The sequence below is a fragment of the Wyeomyia smithii genome, chromosome 2 (assembly GCF_029784165.1).
Source record: "Wyeomyia smithii strain HCP4-BCI-WySm-NY-G18 chromosome 2, ASM2978416v1, whole genome shotgun sequence".
NCBI lineage: Eukaryota > Metazoa > Arthropoda > Insecta > Diptera > Culicidae > Wyeomyia > Wyeomyia smithii.
Window position 1 is genome coordinate 272,878,751 of NC_073695.1, and position 26,777 is coordinate 272,905,527.

Consider the following 26,777-nt stretch of genomic DNA (forward strand, 5'->3'; position numbering starts at 1 on the left):
AGAAAATTAATCCTCTGTTGGCATTTTCGTGTCAGATACCTAATATGGCAAGCCCAGGTGCATTTAGAGTCGAACCAGACCCCGAGATATTTAGCGACTAAAACTTGAGTGATTGTTTTACCCGTTAGTAGGAGCTGCAGCTGAGCTGGGTTATGCTTCCTAGAAAAAACGACCAGCTCAGTTTTCTCCGGAGAGAATTCGATACCCAGCTTAAGAGCCCATTCAGACAAATTGTCTAAGGTATCTTGCAATGGTCTTGCAGATCGTTAGCCACGCTTCCAGTAATGGATACAACGCTATCGTCTGCAAGTTGCCGTAGCGTGCATGAATTTGCAAGACATTTATCGATGTCATTGACGTAAAAATTATATAAGAGAGGGCTTTAACATGAGCCCTGGGGAAGACCCATGTAACTAATTCGGGAAGTTGTCGAATCACCATGTGAGACATACATATGTTTTTCTGACAACAAATTGAGCAAAAAGTTATTCAAGTTTGGTGAAAGTCCCTGTGAATGAAGTTTCGCGCTTAAAACTTCTACAGAGACAGAGTCGAAAACCCCCTCAATGTCCAAGATCGCAGAAGCCATTTACTCTTTTCGAGCAAATGCGAGTTGAATTTCAGTAGAAAGCAACGCTAGGCAATCGTTCGTCCCTTTGCCCCGGCGAAGGCCAAATTGAGTATCTGAAAGTAAACCGTTTGTTTCGACCCATTTGTCTAACCGTAAGAGGATCATTTTCTCCATTAATTTCCGGAGGCAAGAGAGCATCGCAATCGGCCTATATGAATTGTGATCAGAGGCAGGTTTCCCGGGTTTCCGAATAGCAATGACTTTTACCTCCCTCCAGTCATGCGGAACAATATTTAGCTCAAGAAACTTGTTGAACAAATTCAACAAGCGTCTTTTTGCAGAGTCGGGTAGATTCTTCAACAGGTTGAATTTTATTCTATCTAACCCTGGAGCCTTATTGTTGCATGACAGGAGAGCCATTGAAAATTCCAACATCGAAAATGGAGGCTCTTCCGTAGTTACTAAAAACGCGTCGCGAAAGGTTTTCTGTTCCGGTACAGAGTCCGGACAGACCTTTCTGGCAAAATCGAGTATCCAGCGATCTGAATACTCCTCACTCTCATTCGAAACGTCACGGTTCCGCATGCGCCTGGCGGTATCCCAAAGAGTGCTCATCGCTGTTTCCCTCGACAACGCGTTTACGAACCGCCGCCAGTACCCGCGTTTTTTCGCCTTTACTAAGCTCTTCATCTGCCTGCCCAGTGCTACGTACTTTCAAAGTAGGTTGACAGTGCCGTACTCCCGGTAGTCCTTATACGCCGCGGACCTTCGCGCGTACAGCTCAGAGCACTCTTTGTCCCACCATTTGTTGGGAGGGCGCTGTCTAATCGTTACCCCGGGTATCGGTTTCGTCTGAGCTTGAGTCGCGGCGTCGATTATCAAGCCAGCTAAGAACGCGTATTCCTCCTCCGAAGGAAGTTCCTCGTGAGTCTCGATAGATTCCGCTATAATAGACTCATAACGCTTCCGATCAATATTACGTGTAAGGTCGTAGGAAATATTGATTGGGTTCGGGGGAGTTGAACCATTAGCAATTGATATAACGATTGGAAGATGATCACTACCGTGGGGATCGTTGATTAATTTCCACTGGCAATCTAACGCTAGTGATGTCAAGCAGAGGGATAGGTAAAGCACGCTTTCACGTGCTGGAGGATTAGGTACACGTGTCGCTTCCCCAGTATTCAAAACTGTCATATTGAAGTCGTCGATCAAGTTACAGATTAAAGAAGATCGGTTGTCGTCGTACAGTGAGCGTTAAAATCTCCCAAAATCGAAAAAGGTGCGGGAAGCAATTCTGCTATATCAAGGAGTTGCTTCTGTTCAATCCGCGCGGATGGAGGCATATATAACGAAACAAGGCAAAGGTCTTTTCCATTCATATTCGTTTGAATGGCAACAACTTCAATATTCGAGATCGAGGGGAGGTCGATTCTGAAAAAAGAATAGCACTTTTTGATCCCTAAAAGTACCCCTCCACCGTGTGAGTCTCGATCTCGTCGAATGATGTTGAAATCGTGGAAATTAAGTTGGTCATTTGAATTGAGAAAAGTTTCACAGAGCGCGAACGCATCACAATTGTATGTGTTTATCAAATGTGAAAATAAATCGAATTTGGGGATGATACTTCTGCAGTTCCACTGTAACACAGTGACAAAATTCCTAACCTCTTTCGACTTATTAGTCATCGAAAGATACGATAGCTGAAATGAGGGGCCAAGTTGCTGTGAGTTGCTTCAAAAAGGTTTTCACTGTAGGGAGAAGGGCAAGAAGAATGTTTTGAAGGGGATCTGGTATGTTGAATGTTTCAAATATCCAGTCCACAATATCAGAGAATTTTATGAACCCTGTTTCTTTTATGTCTTCTGATCGAGAAATGAGTGCACGAGGGGTTTTTGGTGCCCCAGGAAGCGGTGGGTACTCCTGGTTTGATTTGAAATTAAAACCGGGTGGTACTTGCTTCGGTTTTTCTTCACCGCTTTTTTTTTGTGCTGTCTTATTGTTCATTCCGCTAGGGGTTATCTTGCGACCTTTGCGAGAAAGATTAGGAGAGTTGATCATTCTCCTCTTCCTAGATCCTTCTGGCATGGCATAAGAACACCCTTCGACGGGATCGTCAGATGTGCCCTCATCGGTTGGCAAAAAGGAAAAGATGTTTCCTGTCGAGGGTGGCTCAGCCCTCTTAAGCATTTCTCCAGAAGAGCGCTTTGATCGTTCCTCAAGGGAACGCTTAATTTTTTCCTCGCGCTGTTTGTACGCGGGACACGCCGAAAGGTCATGCCGAGTTCCCTCGCAGTAAAGACACTTTTCAGTATCCTCACTGCAAGCGTTCTCAGCATGATTGCCTCCGCACTTGCTGCAGCGTGCCTTGTTGCAGTAGTAGGTGGCTGTATGACCTAACTGTTTGCAGTTTTGGCAATGCATGACCCGCGGTACGAACAGGCGTACAGGCAGACGAACCCTGTCCAAAGAGATGTAGTTCGGCAGTGCGGATCCGGCGAATGTTACACGGAAGGAGTCCGAAGGGAGGAATTTTTTCTTCCCTTCTTCGATGGATACTGAATACAATTGCTTGACATCCAGAATCTTTACATCTTGAATCAGGGGGTTCTTGAAGCAGCCAACCCCGTGACGCAAAATGTCATCGACCGTGAGGCTTCCTTCGGTAACCACACCGTCGATCTCCACGTCCTTGGCAGGGATGTACACGCGGTACTCCCTTGTAAAGAGCTCGTAGCTAGCTATTTCGTTTGCTTGCTTCAAGCTACTCACGACAACTCGCAGTTTATCGGGGAACAAGTAGTTGATATTAAATTTTAAAAACAATTTTTCAAACTACAATGGATCAAAATAAGAAAAAAAACAGTAATACTAATACTAATAACAATGGTAATGATATTAATAATAATAATAATAATAATAATAATAATAATAATTATAATAATAATTATAATCATAATAACAATAATAATAATATTAATAATAATAATATTGATAGAAATATATTAATAATAATGATAAAAAATCTAAAGTGAATACTTCACCGAACGTCTAAGTCACGACCTCACGGCTGATAGTAGGATCAATCGAGTGTCTCCGCAGAACAAACAATGACGATCCAGCTTCGTGTTGTGACACAGTGGCCGTATCTTACACGCGACCTTGTATATGCCACTTGTAGTTGACTTCCACTCGCTCGATCGTATGGTGGTCCGTGCTGCTAGCGGGGTAACAGCGGTGCGGGAGAATTGTTCTTGCTGATATATCAGCTGCGTATCAGATCACTGGCGGGGTAGCCTGTCCCTACCAGTGTGCAGAAGATGTTTAGAAGTGTGTGAAGATGCTGAGATACTTTTTGAATCAAAAAGAGCAACAAACTAGGGTAACTGCTCCTATATTCATCCCAGTACCTATACTCATCTCATCGCGCCTTTTGGATCAATTTAAATTTATCGTCAAATTTTACCATATTTTCAACGTACAACTTTCAACCACTTGACGAAATCGAGAAGCAAATAGATTAACTTTCAAACATTTGTAGAAATTTGACGATCAATTAGACAAATGAGAGAAATAAGATGAATATAGGTGCAGCTAGCTGTTGAGATGAATAATGGAGCAGTTTTCCTACGTCATGGTGGTTGAATTTGAAATCTTTTTCAGAACTATCTTTATGGAGTTAGCCGAAAAATACAAGTAATATGTGTTTTTTTAACATTTGAATTAAATTGACTAATAAGTCCTTTGTCCTACTTCATTAAGTGGCTAGAGTCTCCAGTGGTTATTTGAGAGCGGCATAGAAAACAAGAGCGTTATGCGTGTGGGATAAGAAGAGCTAAAAAAGAGATGACTTACGATTTGTCATGTTGTGAGATGCCGAAAACGTTTCTACTGTGCTGTGACTACGGAGTACAGCGAGGAAAGCCGTTTCGACATAGCTGCTTTCATCACTAGAATTCGATCTATGCATTAAAATTCCTTCTGTCAGGTTCCACGTTCAAACTAATATCATCATGCAAAACTAATTTCGCCAAAGTTAAGCAAATTGTTGTTTCGTACGATGTTTTTGATTTTCCTCTCATATTTGTTTATTCCAATATTACAAAAAATTAAAATAATTTTATTTTGTGAAAAAAAATATAAAAAAATCAGGTATTCCTCGTTATAACACATAAACTTTAATTTTTTAACTCGTTAAGTTCGAATTTACGTTACAATTTTTCATGTTCATTTTAACTTAAATTTACCAAAAAAGTGACTTATTGTTTTGAGCATGAATCATTTTTTTTAGTAACGGTGCCATTCATAGTTTTTTTTTAATCAGGGATGTTATGGATGTGATTTTTTTTGCCATCTGCGGATGCGGATATGTGATTACGGATGCAAATGTGGATGCGGATGTTTCGCATTTACGAATGCGGGGTACAAAAGCTTTTGAAGCGAGCAGCAAATACACCAAGAAAAATTTTGCTACAGAATTTCAAAAAGCAATTTTTTCTCAGCATCCGCGGTACATGATGTGAATGCGGATGCGGATTTTCATGCGGATGTTCTGCATCTACGGATATCTGTAACACTCCTAGTAAGAATTAACAATTACGTTACAACTAGGACCTGTAACGGCAAAAGCGAAATAAGGTAATGTATCATGATAGGAACAATTTAGATTTATTTTCATGGTACATTATTTTTAATCTCACATTTTCACCATTGATATCGTATTAAATCATGAACAAATTTCGTTTATCTATCTGTCTAGTTTACTGAAACAATAATTTATAGCTAATCCGACGTGGATTCATTCAAATATATCATTTTATCTAATCATAGAATTTGTATCGAGATCGGAACAGGGTGAATCATGATCGGAACAGCCATTTTATTTCAAATTCATTTTAATTCAAGTATTTTAGGTAGACAATCTAATTGTCTAGACCTTTTCTTCACATTCCAAAATGGGCACTCTTCAAGAATAAAAGTTTTTCTAACAAAAATAATTTTTCTATGAATTTTATTTAGGTACGTACAATCTATCATTTTATATTAGGCACAAGCAAAATGAAGCGGTGAAGTCTCAGAAGTAAGCTATTCCGATAATGATTGCTGTTTGGATCATGATACAAAACAGGCCTTCGCATTTCACCAATAATTTTAACTTTGAAGCAAATAATTTGCACAAAAAGTGTTTCTACATAATATTTAGATGTTGTAGTAGAATTTGACGGTAAAATATACAACAACCCTTGATTATTTGATTTCATTATCACTGCTTGAAAACAAGGCATGATCGCAATTGTAAGGGAGAATTGTGTTCGAAAATGGATCAATTGTTTAAAATTTCTACCTATAATAATACTTAAAAAATCTTTATAAAAGTTTCTGAACAGCACCAGGAGAAGTTACTTGATGTTTTTGCTGAATGTTTGAAATATTCTTTTTATTAAATAGTAAAGAAATTTCGCATAAAAACTGTTCCGATTATGGTACATTTTCGGTTAGATCCGATCATGATACATTACCTCAACACAGATGAAGAGAAGAAAACCCATAACTGAAGTGGGAGATGAAAAAGTCAAAAATTGGATTGATGCTTGGGTAACCTCAAAAGATGAACAGTTTTTATGATAGGCTGTGAAAAAGATGGGCAAAAGTAATAGTTAGCAACGGCCAACATTTTGAATAACGTGAATGTGAATGTGACCATTTTTTTGCAAAAAAAAAAAACACTGATATTAATAAATACGATGGAAGCAAAGCTTTATACCCAATTTATTGTGTAGTGGATAGTGTACTTGTGCAAAATCAGCGAGATGAACATGAATGAAGCATTCTACTATTATATATAATATAGAAAACTATTCTAGAGCCTTTAAAGTGACATTTGGGTTAAAAAATTGATGTTTTTAAACGGCAAAACTTGCATTTCCGCTTTCAAAGTTCACTCGCCAGACGTGGTCACAATCAATTGGTTGAATAATTTTCTTTCTGCCATTGTTTCCTAACAAGAATATTGATCCTGTTTTTCTTTTGCTCTACCATTAAAACAATTATTCATTAATTTGTTCCATGGAAATTAATCAGTTGCATGCCACGAAGTTAAGCTAATGTACAACGAAGTTAGGCTAATTTTCTTTCCAATAAGCCTACCGAAGGAGAACTTTTCTTTGTTTTGTCAGGGCTATCAATAGCAGGAAGCACTAACCGCAACTTGATCGTGCAGAAACCAAACTGCACCTCTCTTCGCAGGCTACCGTTTCGGGCAGAGTGTGGTTTCTGCACGCCAGTAACAAGCGTCACATGTTGCAAAGTTGGACCGTGCCCCGCAGCAACTTCGTTACACCACCCGCGCCGGATGCCGGGAGTGCACGACTAACCAATCAATCAAGTCAACAGCGTACCAATCAATCGATCATGAAGATCATACGAGCACTGTAATATCATAATTATCACATTGTTAACTTGTTGCTGACGAGAGCGTGTCTCCTCGGGTCAACCCCGGATGAGAACGAAATTGTGTTTTGTTTGGTGGCGCTCGGGTAGAAAGATGTCACGACCAGCAACAAAGAGAATGGTTTGGCGGTGTAGAACCCTATGGTAAGTTAGGTAACGACGGAACACGATTCATCAGTGAACAAAATTAATTTCAAATTAATATACCGACTTTTAATACAACAAAAGTCGTGGTTGTCATGTTTAGGTCGGAAAAGTAATTTCCCCTGGTCTGTTTCAATGTAGCGCGGGAACGCTGCGGAACAGCTGAAGAACAGTGACAGTAATACGGAATCGAGAAAGTAATTCACGACGCTGTGTGTTGCTCTTTTATGCGTCAATCTACCGGTATACTACTTGTTAGAAACTTTTATCGCATCGTTGTGTAGAAAGCGTTTTTACAAGTACAAATTAGATAGATTTTCATTAGTAAACTTGGTAGTGCTTGGAATGATTAGAAACTTAGTTACACTGCTACTCAACATAATATTAGTGTTATTCAATATTTTTGGGTTGTGACACAAGTGACCGCATCATTACATAATGTTTATTAAACATCTTTTGCTAGATACGCGTCTGTTACAACTGGCGTAATACATCATTGCACAAACATAATAGAGAATCAGCGGCGTCTTCATCTCAGTTTCGGCCATTGTTAAGAATCGTAACTGCGAATTGAGTGGAAAGCGAACGGTTTTCGACCCGCTGAGCAGCACAGCGCGTGAAAGGCAATCGTTTGAATCTGACTGTGATACTCTTTAAGCTGTCGTTAAATTAGAAACAAAACAGAAAAAAAACCGCAAAGTTCGTTCCACAAAGCTCGAACAATCAACCACTCCCAAGCTCCCGGGACCCGGGGGGTCACTCCAGTTAAGCTCGTCCCAGTTCCGGTTGCGTCAAGCTGGGAGTGCCGATCGTGTCGCGTCGTCTCTTTATTATCCATCATCTTAACCGTTACAGTTTTGCTTGTCTTTCTTCTAACATAAAATTCGTGTAACATTACAATGCGATGAAAAAGATGAAAAAATAATGTACAAATAACTTATTTACAGAGGTTTTCTTCTTCTTCTTTTTCTGCGTCTAGGTCACAAAAGGAGCTTGCATTGCGCCGTCCGGAGTTCAAACTGCAGCAGTGACAACTTGAAGTTGGCGACTCGGCACTTGATCGCCGTTGCTTAAACATTTATGGCAGTTATCATCGTTTTCCTCACATTTTAAAATTGCTTGTAACATATAGTAACTAACGTTAAGAGTAATAGTAATATTTTGTTTCGTTATTTTTTTGTTAGCCAACAATCAATCGAACTTGATTGGCTGGATTATTTTCTTCGTAAATTCTCATGTTTAGAAACACAGTTTCCTGAATTTATTTTCAAAGCGTCGTTTTCTCGTAAGCATATTTTTTTTTGACTTGCCGCTCGTTCAAAAGTATTGTAATCGTTTTCCAGTGTTCGAAGCCGTTGGTCAGTTTTTTTTGTATGTGTGTTTGTTTGTTGGGATAGGGTGCTCATTTTTTTTTTGCGAATCTTAATTGGTTTTACCGCAAGAGGCTTGTACGTTTGTGGGATCAGCAATCGTTCCAGCGCCTGGTTGGCCAATCGAGAATTCGAAACTATCCGCGATACTGGCCATAAGGGAACAGAATGAGTTGTGGAATTCTCGTTTGCTGTCGGCACTGGAAGCTGCGAATATGCGGGACTGGAAGGTAATTCACTAAAACAATAACCTATGGTGTAAATTGGTTCCTAATAAAAGATTGATTGTGCTCGAGGATTGATACGGGGTTCAGTTTAGTATCCCTGGAATCCACCTTGGCTGTTCGGGTAGCCACCGGCTCCGTTCTGGCCAGCTCCGGTATCTTCGTAGGTGATGGTTGGGCGGTATCCGTTTTGGTCGGCTTCGTAGTTTACAATCTTAAGGAAGAATAAAATAAATTGAATGGTGCTGGGGTTATTTGATCGGTTAAGACAGGCAAAACATACTTGCTTGCGACCATCGGGCAAGAGGACATAGTACCGTCCAACGGTGCGGTCTCCATCGCGGGATTCCATGTGCCCGAAGTCATTGCCAGACTGGTAGTCCTCGACTTTGTACTCGAAGGAGTATTTGGCCGGTTCGGCGTTTGCATCAGCATAGTTGTACCCGTCGCTGGAACCAGCACCCGATGGGGCTCCGTACTGCGAGGAGGGAGCGGAGGGGTAGTTGTAGCCGTTATTGTTTGTGTTATAGTTGTAACCGTTATTCCCATTGAAACCGCCTTGTTGCTGGTTCGGGGGCAGATAGTTGCTACGGGGCGATGGTGGTTCGGCAAGGGCTAGAGCTGCCAGCGAAATCACGGCGATAGCGGCGAAGACCTGTCACAGAAGAGCGGAAGAGAGAGAGAGAGAGCACACAAACAATGAAAGCAAAGCTCGTGAACTTGACCACGATCAGATGTTGCTGTAAATGTTAGCACGTTCGAATGTTACGGCGCGAAGACGACGACTGACGGGATAAGTCACCTTTGCTCGGCTGACCGTGTGCGTCATAAGATAAACAGAACATTTTTTGTCTGTTCCTACATCGCATCGCTTGGGCGATTATTATTCGAGTGGTAGGTTGAATCAGTGAGCAAAACTAATTTCGAGTTATGGGCGCTAGTGAGGATGCTTCTCGCTCGGATTAGACCCTGAAGGTATGAGAACGATCGTGCTGTTCGATTTTGATTGGTATGGCAGCGGAGAATGACACATCAACTTTGGCTTTCGTTCGCTGTGAAGCCGCGAACAGCCATGAGCGTGAAACAGTATCGACGTTCGAAAAGAATGAGGGTTCCAATATGGTTGAAAACTTCAACCAAAATGTTTTCTGGGTGTAGTATATTTTTGATCAGTTATTAGAAATCTAGTAATCAATTGAAAACCTAGATTGATTGCCTCTAAAGCTGTTGAAATTCGTTACACGTCAAAACGTTTAAAGATTTTACAAGGTAAAGCTTGTGAAATTCACTAAATTATTTGTCTGAGTGTAATCATTCGAACGACGAATGTTTTTGCAATGTTTTATAGACAAGTAAGAGGTAAGTTATTCCAATGCAGCGTGAATTCAGATAAATCCAGAGAACCCATATAATATTGTTTTAAATGACTAATCCATAATTCAGTAACGGTTCTTATAATTCATATGGTTATTGGCTACTCTGCAGCAGATTTGAAACCGAAGCTTGTGTTACGACTTGAAAGTAAATCGTAATTTAATTAATTCTAACATGTAATTATCTTTTTCAGCCGATCTGATAAGTCACACTAGATAGTTTTTCTTGATTACCATCTATTATTTTATTTAACTTTGGATGAGTTCATTGAAACAGGATTAGAGCCGGATTAAAATCGTGTTATATATTGACATCCCCCTAAAAAATACAAATCTCTATGCTTTAATTTCGAGTTTTACTTTCGGACAAATAAGAATAGATGTGAAATCTATGAAAATTTTATGACATTAAAGCTGCAAAAAGTGCACATTTTTATAACTATTATAATTGTAATTCTACTATACAATCGCATATGGATTTGGGATCGGCAACACTGCTTTTCATAACTAATTATAGTTGTGTAAAAAAGACCAAATAATCACGTGTGGGAGTGAACATTACACTGCTGCTAAAGATAAGAATAGTGCTCAGACAGGAGGCAGTTCAGAAGCGATCTTTTTGTTACTTCCCAAATTTATACTCTATACATTGGAAGCAACAAACAAACGAAACGGCAAGTGGTAAAAGCGAGGTTCATGTAGAGAGCTTCCAAAACCCTCACATGATGGCTTGCATGAAAGCTTGTATGCGTGGCTGAGTGGACAAACACTGCTGCTGTTTACATCATAAGAAATCAAATGCAATGAAAATAAGTAATGATTTTGCTATGCATGACTTCTTTTCCTAATTTGTTTTCCAAGGCATGGAAGTAATATAGCTGTTTTTTGTTGCAGGTTTATCGCCTTAAGAACAATCCAAAGCCAGGACCGCATGCTTGATGTAGAACTATATATGGTTGTTCGTTACATTACTTGTATTGAATATGTTTAAAATTTTGTGCAAAAGAGGAATGGAACAAACACTATACAGCGCAAACAAGGATCAACAGTTAGAGTGCATGCAGATTAAAATAATATTTTACTACGAGTTACTACGGCAAAACGGGAATTAGGGCATTTTTTTGATAACATAGTGGAAAGCTGTTTTTACGATGAAAATCATATTGTCCCACATATTGTCAAAATATTGCAACTTTTCATTAAAGGAAGTGCCAACTGATTTATCTACTACTGTATCTAATGCTGCCCGCTGTCGCACGAAGGCAGCTCTTTACTAGAAGAAGCACAGCTGTATTAGTTGGCTCTTCCACTATCGCTTATACCCGCTGCCACTGATGCTGTTGCTAAGTAAGGACTGCCCTAGTCACTGTCTAGTTTAGGCAGGAACTGGATTTTCCGATTTACTAGGTCTATAATTCTGTCGATCGTGCTTGAGAAAGTAAGTATTAGCGACCAATCAGAGGTTGGCTTTTGCGTTTTAACAAGTCCTTACAATAGTCAATAGTTTGAATAATCAAATTACAATTTTCTGCATTCAGGAAGGGAAGAATGAAGGAAACCCATCGTAAACTAACCGACTTATTAGCATTTGAATTTGTACATATTTTTCACATTTTCCGTTGTTAGATTTTCATTTTACATCCCTATCCTATTTCTGAGAGACGTAGTTCTACGCTAGAAACGGGTCACGATTTTGGTCTGGCTGAAACTTGGCATAGAAGTTTCTATGGGCTAGAGATGTCCCTTTGCGCAATTAGTCTTTTTTGAATCACGAATCATTTCTGATCAGGGCTTATGTATAAATGGCATTGATGATTACAAATATTTTTGGAACCAGACCGGTTTGTTTGATCGGTTGATCTGGCAAAGATGTGATGGTGATTGGTTCCTTTTTGGGAGTATATCAGAGGTTAATAGAGGGCCATAATTGATATAGAAAATTCTTCTTCGCCTATGTCCTAACGTTAGCCTACTCAGAGTTATTCAACTTTTATGTTTCTTGAATACTTTTCTTTTGAGTAGCTCTAACTTTGAATGTTTACCACTTAGAGCAGTTCCATTGATTTCATTTGAAAGCTAAGAAAATTCCTTACTTTTACTGAATAAACCATATAAATAATTGTAAAAAAAGTAAAATTTAACGTCGAAAAAAAACGTCAAAAAATGGCAGTTATGAATAAATTTTGATATTTTCCGAAAGGGAAAGTGGTTAACATTGTTGTTTTTTAAGCCTAAGTTTTACGTTTTGAACCGCTTTCGCTGTAAAGTTTTTTGACACCAAATTCCTATTTGCTTTAGTTTTCGAAAAATTACTGGTTTGATGCTGCAACCTGCATCAATTCCAATCAAATCAAATCACTAATTTTGCAGCCCTAAAATTGTAGTTTATGTAAATCGATAGCAGGTAAAGGTTTGGTGTCTAAAAACAAACTGTAGAGCGTCTAAAAACGTTCAATTTAGGCTAAAAACAACAATGTTAACCGCGTTCATTTTTGAGAAAACATCACAATTCATTGAAAGCTGTGCCATTTTTTCACGTATTTGCTTCTAAAACTCAATTTTTTACATTTATTCAGACATTTATTGACGCTATCTAGTAAGAAATTTTCTTGGCTTTCAAATGGAATTAATAGAATTGCTCTGAGTGGTATACGTTTAAAGTTAGAGCCGTTTGAGGGAAGAGTATTAATGCAACTTAAAAGTTGAATAACTCTGAGTTGATTAACGGTAGAGCATTTGCGTAGAAGAGTTTTTATCATCAAATGTGGCCCTCTTTCAGGTTCTGAAATAATTAAAAGAAGGATCAAATCCCCAACAAACTGTATACACCGTGAAAAATAGTTAACTTTTTGAAGATAAAAAGTAAAAAACTATATATATAAAAAAAAAAATTATCTCGAAAAGTTTTTTTTTTAAATACTGTTTTATTTTCGAAAACTTTAAATCTTAGCTAAACATCGATGGTTGTCTGATCGTAATAATTTTTTCCATACAAAAAAAAAACATTAAAAATTTGATATTTTTTTTAAAAAATTTTATATCATTGTTTTTATTTCTCCAAATTCAACCAACAATTAATGTTTATCCAGCAAAATTCTGATTTTCAAAGGACAAAAACACTGTCTCCAAATTTGCCGAAGACATCATACCAAGCGAACCAACCGTAGCAGCTTTTAAACTTTTTTCGGCGAATTATTTTTTAGAACAAACAAAATAATTAGCTACAACTTTTTCGAAGACATAACATCGATCCAACAAACCGTTAGGGCTCTAAAAACATTTGTAATCATCAACACCTTTTTTGCATAATACCTTCTCAAAAATTGGTCGTGATTCAAAAAAGAAAAACTTCTAATAACAAAAATTACATCTATAGCCCATAAGAACATCATAGCAACAACTTTGATGAAGACATCATTCATCTGTGCAAAGTTTCCATACCATTTTAACATTATACCTTCCTAAAAATTAGTCGTGATGCAAAAAAATAAAACATATAATAGCAATAATGACTTGCTAAGTCCATTGTAACATCATAGGAACAACTTTACCGAAGACATCATACATCTGTGTAAAGTTTCAGCCAAACAAAAAATGACAATGAACAAAAAACTCGTTTGTTCGAACATTTGAAAAACTGTATCATTTAGAAGTCAACAATATACAGCATATATATGTACATCATTGGCATACACAACTTAGCAGAAGACATAAAAAATAGATTCTACCAAGACGGTGTTATGGTAAAAAAAAATTTTAAAAATATGGTTTTTGTGCATCCCAAGCTCACATTTAGGCCAAATCTAGCAGACGAAATCCGCGTAGGATGAATTACTATCATAATCTCTCTTGCAAGATATGCAATTTAAAGGACATATTTTTTATACAACTTTGTGGAAGATGTCACATCGATCGAACACACCGTTCGGGCTCTAAAAATATTTGTAATCATTTACACAATTTTTACATAATACTCTCCAAAAAATTAGTCGTGATGCAAAAAAAAACATCTAATAGCAAAAGCGACATACTTAGCTCATAGTAACATCATAGGAAAAACTTTGACGAAGGCATGATGTGCAGAGTGCATGTGGTATGCAGAGTTCCAGCCAAATAATAAATGACAATGAACAAAAAAAACTTGTTTAAAAAACATTTAAAAAACTCGCATTTAGAAGTCAACAATATTCAGCATATATTTGTTCAACATTGTAACACACAACTTTGCAGAAGACATAGAAAAAATTTCTAATCAAGACCGAGTTATTGCCAAAAAAAGTTAAAAAATTACATTTTTGTGCATCTAAAGAGCCGACGAAACCCGCGTAGGATGAACAACTATCATAATCTCTCTAGCAAGATATGCAATTTAAAAGGACATATTTTTTATACAAATTTGTCGAAGACGCCATATCGATCGAACATACCGTTCGGGCTCTAAAAATATTTGTAATTATTCACACCATTTTTACACAGTACCTTCCTAAAAATTAGTCGTGATGCGAAAAAACATCTAATAGCAAAAATGACATGCTAAGCCCAGAGTAACATCATAGGAACAACTTTGGCGTTGACATAATACAACTGTGCAAAGTTTCAGCAAAATAATAAATGACAATGAACAAAACAAAAAACTTGTTTCTTTGAACATTTAAAAAACAGTACCATTTAGGAGTCAACAATATTCAGTATATATTTGTACATCATTGCAGAAGACATAAAAAAACTTCTATCAAGACCGAGTTATTGCCGAAAAAAAGTTCAAAAATATCATTTTTGTGCATTCCAAGATAACATTTAAGCAAAAACTAGCAGACAAAATCCGCGTATACCTATCATAATTTCAATGATATACAAATATAAGCCGGATGTTGTTAACTTTCAAATGTTACAGCTTTTTAGATATCCAAAAAATCGAATTTTAAGGTACAGTCGGATACAAAATGGAGTATCTAAAAAAGAAAAGTGATAGATTTAAAAAGTGAAGTGAAATAAAAGTGCAATGTAAAAAAACAAGAGAAGTCAAAAGAAAAAAAATCTTCGGCAAATTTTTCTGTGGCAACATTATTTACAACTTTGCCGAAGACTTCACTTCTCTAAAGTCTAAGCCTGCAAAGTTGATTTTTTTGCAGAGTCACTGGCGGCGGAGTTTCGAACAAAAACTTGTTGTCATTCTTTGAGGTTTTTCATATACTAAACATCCTCTAAACCTAGTATGTCAATAAAACCAGTATTTGGGGAGTACATGAAAAAAGTTCACGATTTTGAGCTCTCGTACCACTGTGCCATGGGGTAGTATTTCAAACTTAGGAAGGTTATCCTCTTCTCCCAATATGAATTGATTAATTAATTTGAAGAAATTTGCAAAAAAGCGGTTTTTAAATGTTTTGAAGAATCTCAAAACTTTTGAGTAAACTGAGTAAACTGATTAATTGAAGAGCAAGTTTAAAAAATATTCAATGAAAAAAAAAAGGCTTCACTATTACTGATGTATATTGCTGACGTATAAAATAGAAATGCGCTGTTCTATAATCCTTTATAAAATTGTATAATTGAATTCCATACTTTTTGCAATCCATGAAAAAATGATCAAAAGATCTCTGATGATTTAATTAATGGAAAAAATAATAATAGTATCCCCAATCTTCATATATCCTTTCGGATGTTTTTTTTTCAGGTAGAAAGCGGCAAAAAAAATTTATAAAAAAATGTTTAAGCTTTGTGTCCAGGAGTTGTTTTGTACTACAAAAATTTCTACAGTGTAAACTGAAGCTGAATTCAGAAATCTAATTGCAAGAGTTTACGTTTTGATGAAGAGCAGATATTTTTAGTTTTATTTTGCACACTTGATTTTGCAGTTTGAATTATTGGGTTCTGGGTTCTTCTGATATAGGGGAATAATGTATCAATTTAAAAAAATAAAAATTGAGTGCTGAACTCATTAATATAAAATACGAATTATTTCAACAGCATCTCCAGTTTTTTTTTTCCATTAAGCAGACGTAATGAATCACAAAATCTTCGTTATAATTTCGAATTACTTTGTTCTCTTCTAAGAAAAACTCTATATATCTACAAGTTTCGAGTCGATTTTTGCGTTTCAATTTTATTTATTTCTAATGTAATCCTAATATTTTATTATTATATGAGTTTTAATATTAATAAAGTAAAAACTTTTCTTTTATACTGTTTCTCGTTGTCAGTTCTGGTTAACCAGTCACCAAAATTCAAGTACTATTTTGAATTAAAAGCTGCATGTTTGAATTAAAATTAACTCGCCGAAACAGGAAAAAATAGACCGAAACTTCAACAAAATATGGATAAAAGCTCACCAAAAGACAATGGAAGTCGACAAAGTAAAATCAACTTCGTGTTGATTGCACATATTGAAAAAATACAACAAATCAATTTTTTCAGAGCTAAAAATACGAATTAATTCCTTATATGTGTTCCGGCTAAGTTATGGTAACCAGTTTATGTCAGTATTCTTTCTTAACCCATTTAAAAAATCAGGATAGAACCACATAATGAAGCTCTAGATGAAGATAGCATATTTTTTTCAATAATATTGAAAGTATATTCAAAAAATATGTGTATCTGTAAAAGTATTAAGGTTGCCTCATATCATAGGAGCAAAAAGCAGAATTAATTTAAATTGCAACTGCTTTGAATTTCAAATGGTATTTAGGTATATCAAGATCACAATTCAACTGAGTTAAAATTACACCGAATTGTTGCAGGTAAATTATAACAAATCGCTACTTTTCACAGATGCTGCCTCATTTTTTCATAAAACACTTCTTGCACTGCATTTTTGCCAACATTAGCTGGACTCAGTTACTATCACAAAATACTTCCTAGTGTAAAAGATTCGTTCCAACAAACAATCCACAAATATCACATAGTACTTATTTTCATGCACCCCATTTTTCATCACACAATTTTTACCTCAAAAGTCCCAATCATATGTACCTTCATGATTACTGATTGCTGCTGTTGTTGCTTCTTCACTTAGAAAACACACACAAACTGGCGCGAGGAAAACGATGTGCACGGTCTGGATGATGATGATGGTGTTACCGAGCTGGAACGGAGAAAAAGAAACAGATTTGCTTGTAGTCCTGTGTTTCCCGCCGAATTTTCCACGCAATCCTTGCCGAGCTGGTTTCGCACTCACTTGAGAAGAAAACTACTCTATGCTTGCTGCAGTTGTTTGTACTCTTCTGAGTGATGGTTAATTTGTTTATGATTTGATACAATCATCTCGGCCGTATTTATATACACATTACAGTCAGTTGTCGGCAGAAGCAGTGCATAAATGCTGTCACTCGGCAACCGGAGAACGGCAACCGAGACGCCGGCGTCGTCTTCTTCGGGTGTAAGAAGCGAAAAAAAAAGAACTGGAATCTTGTGCTCTCGTCCTCCAATGCCTAGGCTAGAGTCGACCTGAGGTGGTCGGGGAGTTGATCCTCTCCCAAGCTAGTCTAGTCTAGGGTCGTGAGCACGTCTGCTAGATCGCCGCTGAAGAAGAAGCCGTCGCCGTCGCTGGATGCTGGCTGCTACTGTTATGCTAAAGTGGGTGGCGTTTAGCGGTGGGTGGTATGGGTGGTTGGTTGGGCTCTACTTGTGATTTGCTCGATCTGGTCGTAGACCGGAATGAAGGATTCTTTTGGCAAATAGTTGAAAGTGAGAGTAAAGCAGCAGCAACGAGAGCGGAGAAGACGACTAAGATTGAAAGTCATGTGCTTACCGGGATATGGCTTATTTTTGCAACCGCGCGAAGTCGATTTCATCTTCTCTCGTCGTTATGCTGACTGCCAGCCAGCGGAGCGAGAGAATTGCTGCAACGAGACGTGATCGGCATGTTTGGTAGGCTGATAGTGAAGGTTCTTGGTGGAGAGCGAAAGCCGTTAAATCTGTGGAGCTTCATAGAAAAGGATATGGTTATTCGTATCGTTAAAAGCCAAAGGGTGAAACAGACGGATCCTATTCCTAGTAACCAAACAAGATGACCCTGGTGGCGCATTTGGTGATTGCAATGGAGGTTATCGCGATTTTGGTCGGAATTCTAACGTGAATGAAAGGAATGTGTATGACCTCGACGTGGAGGTATTGAGATAATTTTATTTGGCATAGGTAAATCACTAACGGTAGGAAGTTTTGCCGAAATCATTGATACTAAGTAAATTCCAATAGCAACTGAACACCTGGCGATATTTTATAGTTTTTTAAGTATTATTGCGGCGATTAGAAAAATTACTGGGAAATATAAAAGCTCATTTTTCAATGATTGATTTGGTGATAAATCCTAAAAAAAACGGATGTATAATTTATTTGATCATATGGTTTCATAAAAAAACTAAACTTTTTTTTGGAAACAGGCCTATTTATTCACTTCGAGAAAACATTAAAAAAATTATGACAAATGTTTGCATTGAGCACTTTGCCCAGTGAAATGAAGGCTTCAATAGGTCGTATGTATTGTCAGTCGGGTTCAGTTTGCCAAGCTCAACTGCTTCTTCCATTTACAACTCAACACGTTTATAGTTTTTAACCAAAAAGGCATTTCAATTTCAACACATCCTGCCGAAGAAAACATTCATGTAACACATTTTCGACCCCAGCGATATTTTATTATCATTTTCACTTCTACTACTCAAATAACCTTAGTTTCGTCGCACTAGCAAAATCAAGTAATTCTGCATGAGTTTGAATATTGACGATTAATGAGAGTTACGGCATAAATACTTCAATTAAATTTATTATTAAATCAAACACTTGAAATAATCTGATTTAGAGCTCGAACATATTTTGCAGCAGATACGAAAGCACCGTTCGTGCGCGAATGTTTCTTGTTTTTTTTTGTTCTCACACAGTAAACGGCACGTGGGGCAAAGTGATCGATTTTCCAGAACCAAGTTTTTATGGTTCCTTTTGAGGCCTCAAACCATCCTAAACTTATCGGTATCGGTAAAGAATAGTATTTTAGATACTCAACAATTTTGCTAAAGACGCTGAAGACCTAGGATGTTCCTAAAAAATGGTAGTGTTGGCAGAAATAATGATTTTCAGCATTAAATTCGACATACTCAACTTTGAACAGCTTACATCTTAGCTCCTTGCTGTCTCCTGCAAAGTTGTTAAGCATAAAAAAGTTAGCTTTTAAAGGTATTAAACGTATGGTTTAGGCTATTTTGAGATCTCCAGAATGAAAAATGCAAAAAAGTAGGGTTTCCCATACAAATCTTCACTTTTTTTTCCTGTCGGGTACATTTTCAATTGCGACCAGAGATTTGATCTTTTGTGGCGAGCCCCTATTTGATGTAAGCCTTATCAGGGTGTCGTACCACTATTAGGTTGAATGGTTTCCACTTGCTGAATATAGGCATCGTCCCAATAAGGTGTAATTGAACGAATACAGTTCACTGCCTTATTGGGAGAAGTCATCCAGATATCTAATGGTTGTATTAAGTGTTTATCAAAGAATTGCTTCCTCTTTTGAGAGAGTGCTTCACAGTCACATAATAAATGTTCCGAGGTTTCTTTATCTAGGTTACAAAAGCGACAGGCATCATTTTGCAATTTACCTATCTGTTTAAAGTAATATTTACTTGGGCAGTGTTCCGTTACAAGGCCACTGAAGGTACATAAGTCTTTTTTTGAGATACCGAGCAATCGCTGGGTTACTGTTTTTTGGGGTGCAATAAATTTTTTCGATTGTCGAGCTGAATTATTGTTTTTCCAAATGTTTTCTATAACTGATTGTTCCCATTTCTTAAGTTCCATTCTGAGGGCACATTCTGAGATCCCACAAAACGGTTCTGGCCCTATGAACAACTGCATTGATCCATTTCTCGCCAACAGATCAGCTTTTTCATTCCCTTCAATGCCGCAATGCCCAGGTACCTAGAATAAGTTTGCTTTACTATTTCTAGCCATCTGCTGTAGCAATTGAATACAATACCATACTAATTTCGAAGAACAGGAAACGGATTTCAGTGCTTTTAGTGCAGCTTGACTATCCGAAAAAATGCATATATTTGTATGTCTATAGTTACGTCGTAAGCAAATTGTAGCGCATTCAATTATTGCCTGTATTTCTGCTTGAAATACTGTTGGCCACTCTCCCATAGGTATTGATAGATTGACTCCAGGGCCTGCAACCCCAGCGCCAATCCTATTGCTTAACCTGGAGCCATCCGTGTAGAACACTATTGAGCCTGGTTGAATGCTAGGTCCACCTGATTTCCATTCAGTGCGACTTGGAATAGTCGTTCAAAGTTGTACTGCCTATCCATCCAGTCTTCCTGAGATAACATTGCACTGATTTTGAAATTTTCAAGTATACTGAGGTGTCCCCTAAGGTCTCCTTCAAGGAACTTTTTTGTTCTTTGTAGCCTTAGTGCGCTTTTTTCTGCTTCTAATCGTACAAATAGATGCAATGGAAGTAAGCTTAACATAGCATCTAGTGCCTTTGAAGGAGTACTTCGAATTGCTCCCGTGATGGAAATTGTGGCAAGTCTTTGCAACTTTTCTAGCTTCTTTTGAGCATACCTGACATTTGTTTTTGGCCACCATACTAAGGACGCATATGTTATTCTGGGTCTAACGGTAGCTGTATAGATCCAATAGATCATCTTTGGCTTCAATCCCCATTTGTTACCAAAGGTTTTTGTACTGATCCATAAGGCACTTGTAGCCTTATTTATTATTTTTTCCTTATGTAAGCTCCAGTTTAATTTGCTGTCTACAGTTACTCCTAAGTAGTTTACTTCTTGAGAAAGTTCTAATTTCGTTCCATTGACACATAAGTCAGGAATTTTGATTTTTTTTTCCTGCGTGTAAATAAAATAACGTTAGTTTTCTTTGGATTTATCGTAAGTCCCTCTTTTTTGCACCACATTGTAGTCAAATTTAGAGCATGTTGGAGTCTATCTCTGATTACATGCTCATATTTTCCACGAACTATAACTACTATATCGTCCGCAAAACCAATTACTGCATAACCCTGTGATTCTAGATGTGTCAACAGTTCATCAGCCACTAATGACCACAACAGGGGTGAGAGAACCCCTCCCTGTGGGCATCCTTTTGCAGTCCTTACTGTGACTGTTGAGCCTCCATGATTGCAAGTTATTTCTCTTTTTTGTAACATTTCAAATATCCTGTCAACGATAGTTTTGTCGAAGTTACGTTTTATCATAACACCTTTCATTGAATTACAGGATGCATTATCAAAAGCGCCTTCGATGTCTAGAAATTCTGCTAGCATAATTTCTTTGGCTTCGAATGTTTTTCTAAATTTTTGTTACTAGTGCATGAAGTGCTGTTACTGTGGATTTGTTATGCTGATAAGCAAATTGATATTTATTCAAAGGTTTTGGTTTCAGATATTCTGACGTTATATAGTCATCGATGAGTTTTTCCATCAATTTCAACATGAATGACGAAAGGCTAATTGGTCTAAACGATTTTGGACTCGTTTTGTCCTTTATATTAGCTTTCGGAATAAAGACAACACGAACTTGGCGCCAGCTTTTTGGAATATATTTTAGCCTTAAGCTTGCTTTGAACATCTCAGTTAAGCAAGAGGTTAAACTTCCTTTGCCCTCTTGAATCATGATAGGACGGATTTCGTCAGAACCTGGTGATTTATATGGTGCAAACGAATTTATTGTCCATTCAACTCTCGCGTGAGTGAAAATACGACTTTCTAGATCTTGCGAATGCTCTCTGGTCATATTTTGCCCAGCAGCACCTACAATTTCATTGGGTTCATTGGAATTAACTATGCTGGTCGTTTCTGATCCAGTGTATGATTCCAACCAAGTCGCACTTTCGCTCACGACTGGTGAGGATCCTGGGAAGTGTACCTCCATCATTAGGTTCAAAGTTTCTGTGGCGGTTTAAGTGAAAACTCCGCTGTTATATTTCAAAGTGCCTAAACCATTAGAATGATCTTGTGAAAGAACTTTTTGTAACCTAGCAACCACTGGAGTACGCTCGATATTTTCGCAAGTGTGCCTCCAGTTTTTACGTTTAGATTTCCTTATTTCTTTGTTGTACGTAGTAAGAGCTGTTCTATATGCATCCCACTGTGAGGTGCGCTTCGCGCAATTAAACTCTTTTCGTGCCTGCTTCCTTAGATTATCTAGTCTGGTGTTCCACCATGGAACATCCCTGTTTGTTGATCGAATCCTGATTGGACAACTGTTGTTATACGCTTGGATGATTCTATTTGTTACTTGAACAGAGACATTTCCAAGTTCTCTGTTTGTGGTTATAATATCATTCGGGAAGTTGCCTCCCGCTAATAGATAAGAATAGTATAGCCCCCAGTTCGTTTTTCTGGGGTCTCTAAAAGTTTCTTTGATAATGTCTTTTGTTTTGTATTCGAATAAAATATGTCTGTGATCGGATAAGGATACTTATGCCAGTTATGTATTCTTCCCGAAGAGACATGCCAGTTATGTATTCTTTCCGAAGAGACATGCCAGTTATGTATTCTTTCCGAAAGGGTGTTACTGCAGAGTGTTAAATCTAAGACTTCTTGTCTTATGGAGTTCATGAAAGTGAAGTCAGTCCCTTTATTACAAATATCTATATTATTTTTAGTTATGTATTATAGTAGGCACTCACCTCTTTTGTTTATATCGTTGCTGCTCCATACTGTATGATGTGCATTTGCGTCGCAACCTATGATGAATGCTTTGTTCTGATTTTTACAGAATGACACGAATGCTGAAACTTCTTAACAAACAGAAGAAATGAAAAAGCTCTCTCTCCTTTTTATGCTAGATTTTTTTTGTTTTGTTTATGCATGTCCACTTCTGTTCCAAATGGCGTCGAAACATGGAGCATTCTACAAGCTATGAACTGCAAAACAACTTTGGCGAAAAGTTCACGGTAAACCATTTTAAAAGCTAAAATCTTCCAGTTTCAACTGTGTATAATTTTCTCCAATTCTCAAAATTAATCCGCCAGGGAGATAGCGGAAGGCTGGTCAGAGTCAATGAAATATTGAAAGGTACGGAGATGATTTGATTTCTCAGGTTTAACGGGCCCTTGTTTTGTCAACATTGATGACGTCCATTTTGAGTCTAGAAACAATGTCTAAACATCAATATTCGGTACATTTTTACAAGGATTTTTCACAAGCTATGACAGTTTTCGGCTGAAAAAGCCTTCCTGTGCCAATACACAATGCGGAATATAATTTCAAATGGCGTTTGCTTGTGTTTGGAGATCTACATCACAACCCAAAAGCATGTGGTTTTTGCCTATTTTTCGCTACTAATACAAGTGTCTTCATCTTCTTCATCTATGTATACCTCATTGGGTCAGAGTAGCGGATAAAAAATAGTTGAAGAGCTTGTTTATAAGACACGACCGCAAAGTTAACGTAGAATATTGCAGCCTATCTTATGTCAATGTATTTCTCGCAATAGGTTTGTAAATACACTCGATAGGGGTTAATTAATTTGATGGTGATCAGATCTCTGCTCTACATGACGTTTAACTCCTTAGCCGTCACCGATGTGACGACAATGAACAACAGCAAAAGCTATGTACAGCTATGTTGACTTGTTGTTGTGTAAGTTTACCTGTATTTTTATGCATTTGTTGGGTATCATACAAGTGATTTACATTACTGTTTTTATCTTTGGTGTTTGTTTGAGAAGCGGCTTCCAATCACAGTTGTAGTTTCATAGAAAAAAACATTCATTATGCTTTTCTTAATACAGGTATTAGAATACATGTATTAAGAAAAACATAATATTCTTACCTGCGTAAAATTTTATCTCGTATAGAATACTGATGTACGAAAAGCATGTCTCAACCCAATCTGTTTTAGAGCTATCTTCTGAATAGCTCCGCCTTTTTTCAAGTTCCCGCAGTTTATTCGCAATACGGATGTATAAAGTATAACTTCTTGTAGGCATCCAGCCGAGCCGGACTGATAAAGCTCTCATAAGCGCAACAATATAACATGTATCGAGTGGTGCTGCGCTGCTTGAAGGATGATAACGTTATCCTTCTCGTGTCGGATATAACGGGTCGAAATTCTGCTGTGATGTCAAATTATAACCAGTGTTGTTAGTCTCACTCATAAACAGCATGCTACACCTTGAGTGAGGTTCTCGTAGCTGCCGATATCACGCACTGGAGGATTCTCCATTCAAGCTATTTCTCGTTCTTTCGTCGCTGTTTCCCTTGCTCGCACACCCAGCCGCGTACAGTTATTTCAAGATGCATTACGATAGTTACGGAGAGATAAAAAAAAATCACAGGAGGGTTGTGTGCAAAGCCACGACCGCAAGAATGAAGTAGAATACTTTCACAAGAAAGAAAAGCCGGTTGCTTGCGTGTCAGTCATTTTTTAATTTGTTGTTCAATTCAATATCGGATAAGATACCGATCACATCTTAGCGTTATCACTGACAGTGCGAATAAAGTATTCCTTGTGATAAAATAAACAGTGAAAAGCTGATTTAACACTCGAAACTAGACGGCTTATGTGTAGTCAAAATAAATCAACATTTTTAATTGAATGCATTTACTAGTGCCTGCTTTCGCACAGAGACAGCATTTCACTAAAGTGCCTCACTGTATCAGCTGCTATCGATGCTAAACCCGGTGCAACTGCTACGCTATCCGTTGCCATGCCAATGTTTTAGCCGCTATACGCTGGTATTGGTATCCGCTGTCCCTGCATCAGCTGGCCCAGCTGCTATTGATGCTGAGATCCGCTGCAACTAGTGCACTATCCATTGCTATGCCACAGCTGTGGCCGCTATCCGCCTGGTATCCACTGCACTGCTACTGCTGCTGCTAAGGGAAGACTGCTGTTGTCGCTGTCTAGAACTATTATGAGCGGCTTCGACTGAAACAGGCTCTTATATAGGGATGAAAAACCTACCGATAGTAGTAGGAAATCATCGATAACTATCGACAGCCATTTCAGTTGATAATTCCCATCCTTACTTTTATACAGACAAATAGCAAATTCAAAATGGCAAGTTCTATGATTCTGTCGACCGTGCTTGGGAAGCAATCATATTAACGACTAATCAGATCAGTCGAATTTCGCGCTTCAACAAGGATTGACCATTCTCAATAATATAGTTGCTTGTCATGATTTGGACTAGATAATTTTTGTATTTTGATTATGCGAAAAATTAATTTTTATGCTGATAATGAAAGCTTTTCGGATGGTTGGTGTTCATGACTGAAGGAAAAGATAATTCAGTACGTTCTGAGACACGGAGATCAAGCCAAATATATATCTGTTCCAAATTTCTTGAAAGTGTAAACTGATTTAAGAAAAAATATTAACTCTTCAATTAGGTTTTTATTTCATCCTGAAAAGGACAATTTGTTGTTTAATTCAATGTCTGATAAGATGCCGATCACATCTTTGCGTTATCACTGGCAGTGCGAATAAAGTATTCCTTGGGGGAAAATGAACACTGAAAAGCCTTCCAGAACGTTCTTTCATTGGATGCATTTGCTAGTGTGCCTGCTATCGCTCAGAGACAGCATTTCACTAAAATGCCACACTGCATCAGCTGGCACTGCTTATATTGATGCTGAGACTAACGCCAACCGCTGCGCTATCCCCGTTGCCACAGTAGTGGACGCTTCCGTTGCCATTGGTATCCGCTGCCCTACATCACCTGGTCCTGCTATCGATGCTGAGACGCGCTCCGCTATCCGTTGCCATACCACAGCTGTGGCTGTTATCCGCTGCATTGCTACTGCTGCTGCTAAGGGAGGACTGCTGTTGTTGCAGTCTAGAATTATAATGAGCGGCTTCGGGTGAAACAGGCTCTTATATAGGCCAAATAGCACATTTCAAATGGCAAGGTCTATGATTCTGTCGACCGTGCTTGGGAAGCAATCATATAACAACCAATCAGAGGCCAAAGTTTTCGTTTTGACAAGGCTTGACTATTTTCAATAGTACAATAGTTTGAAAAATAAAATTACAATTATCTGCATTTGGGAAGAATCTTAGAAGATTTTCCAAGCTATTGCTGCAAGAACGAAGGAAATCCATCGAATACCAACCGATTTATTAGCATTTGAAATTGGACATATTTTTCACTTTTTTCGGTTTTAGATTTTCATTTCACATCCCTATGTAGCCGAACTTCCTGAGAGAAGTATTCTACTTCAAAAAATTCAAAAAGGGTAACGAACTACATCGGTAGCTGTTTGCTCCGGCTGGTTTTGCATTAGACTGCTATAAAAAACGTACCAAAGCAATCCGATACCCTACACGGTCCAGTATGCGGTACTTTACAGATTCTTCCCCCACGTTCGGCTGCCGGTGCACGAAGCAAAACCGGGTAGATGATGAGAGCATTTTCGTTTTCGAGCACAGTTCTTCAAGCACTCCTGCTAGTCGAGTACTCCTACTCGTTAGCAGGAACTCGCGTACTCTTTTAAAGTCGCTGAGTAGCAATACAAGAGAGTTTTTATCTGCTGCCATTCACCGGCTCTTCTATGGGCCATAAACACGTTCTTGAGGTAATGTTGAATTTTCTCTTGCCTTGCAAATTATGAAATGTGAAGTTTTACGTTTGTTACAAGTAATGAAAAATCTCAACTATTTCAATTAAATTGTTTAGCTACTCACGAG

General features: G+C 37.9%; 1 protein-coding gene across 1 annotated transcript; it reads right to left on the reverse strand.

The window, feature by feature from the left end:
* Nucleotides 1-7,865: 7,865 nt before the first annotated feature.
* Nucleotides 7,866-17,384, reverse strand: LOC129724842 (pro-resilin-like). Its single transcript, XM_055680069.1, has 4 exons — nucleotides 17,310-17,384; nucleotides 17,105-17,216; nucleotides 9,043-9,414; nucleotides 7,866-8,973 (listed from the first exon to the last, which is right to left on the reverse strand). Exons 2-4 carry the CDS (start codon nucleotides 17,108-17,110, stop codon nucleotides 8,851-8,853), a joined length of 501 nt encoding a protein of 166 aa, XP_055536044.1. The 5' UTR covers nucleotides 17,111-17,216; nucleotides 17,310-17,384; the 3' UTR covers nucleotides 7,866-8,850.
* Nucleotides 17,385-26,777: the final 9,393 nt, after the last annotated feature.

What these genes read in the sequence shown, in the direction of transcription:
- LOC129724842 (XM_055680069.1), bottom strand. An exon ending in TGCCCGATGGTCGCAAGCAA is followed by an intron (nt 8,974 to 9,042) that starts GTATGTTTTGCC and finishes TTCTTCCTTAAG; the next exon opens with ATTGTAAACTACGAAGCCGA.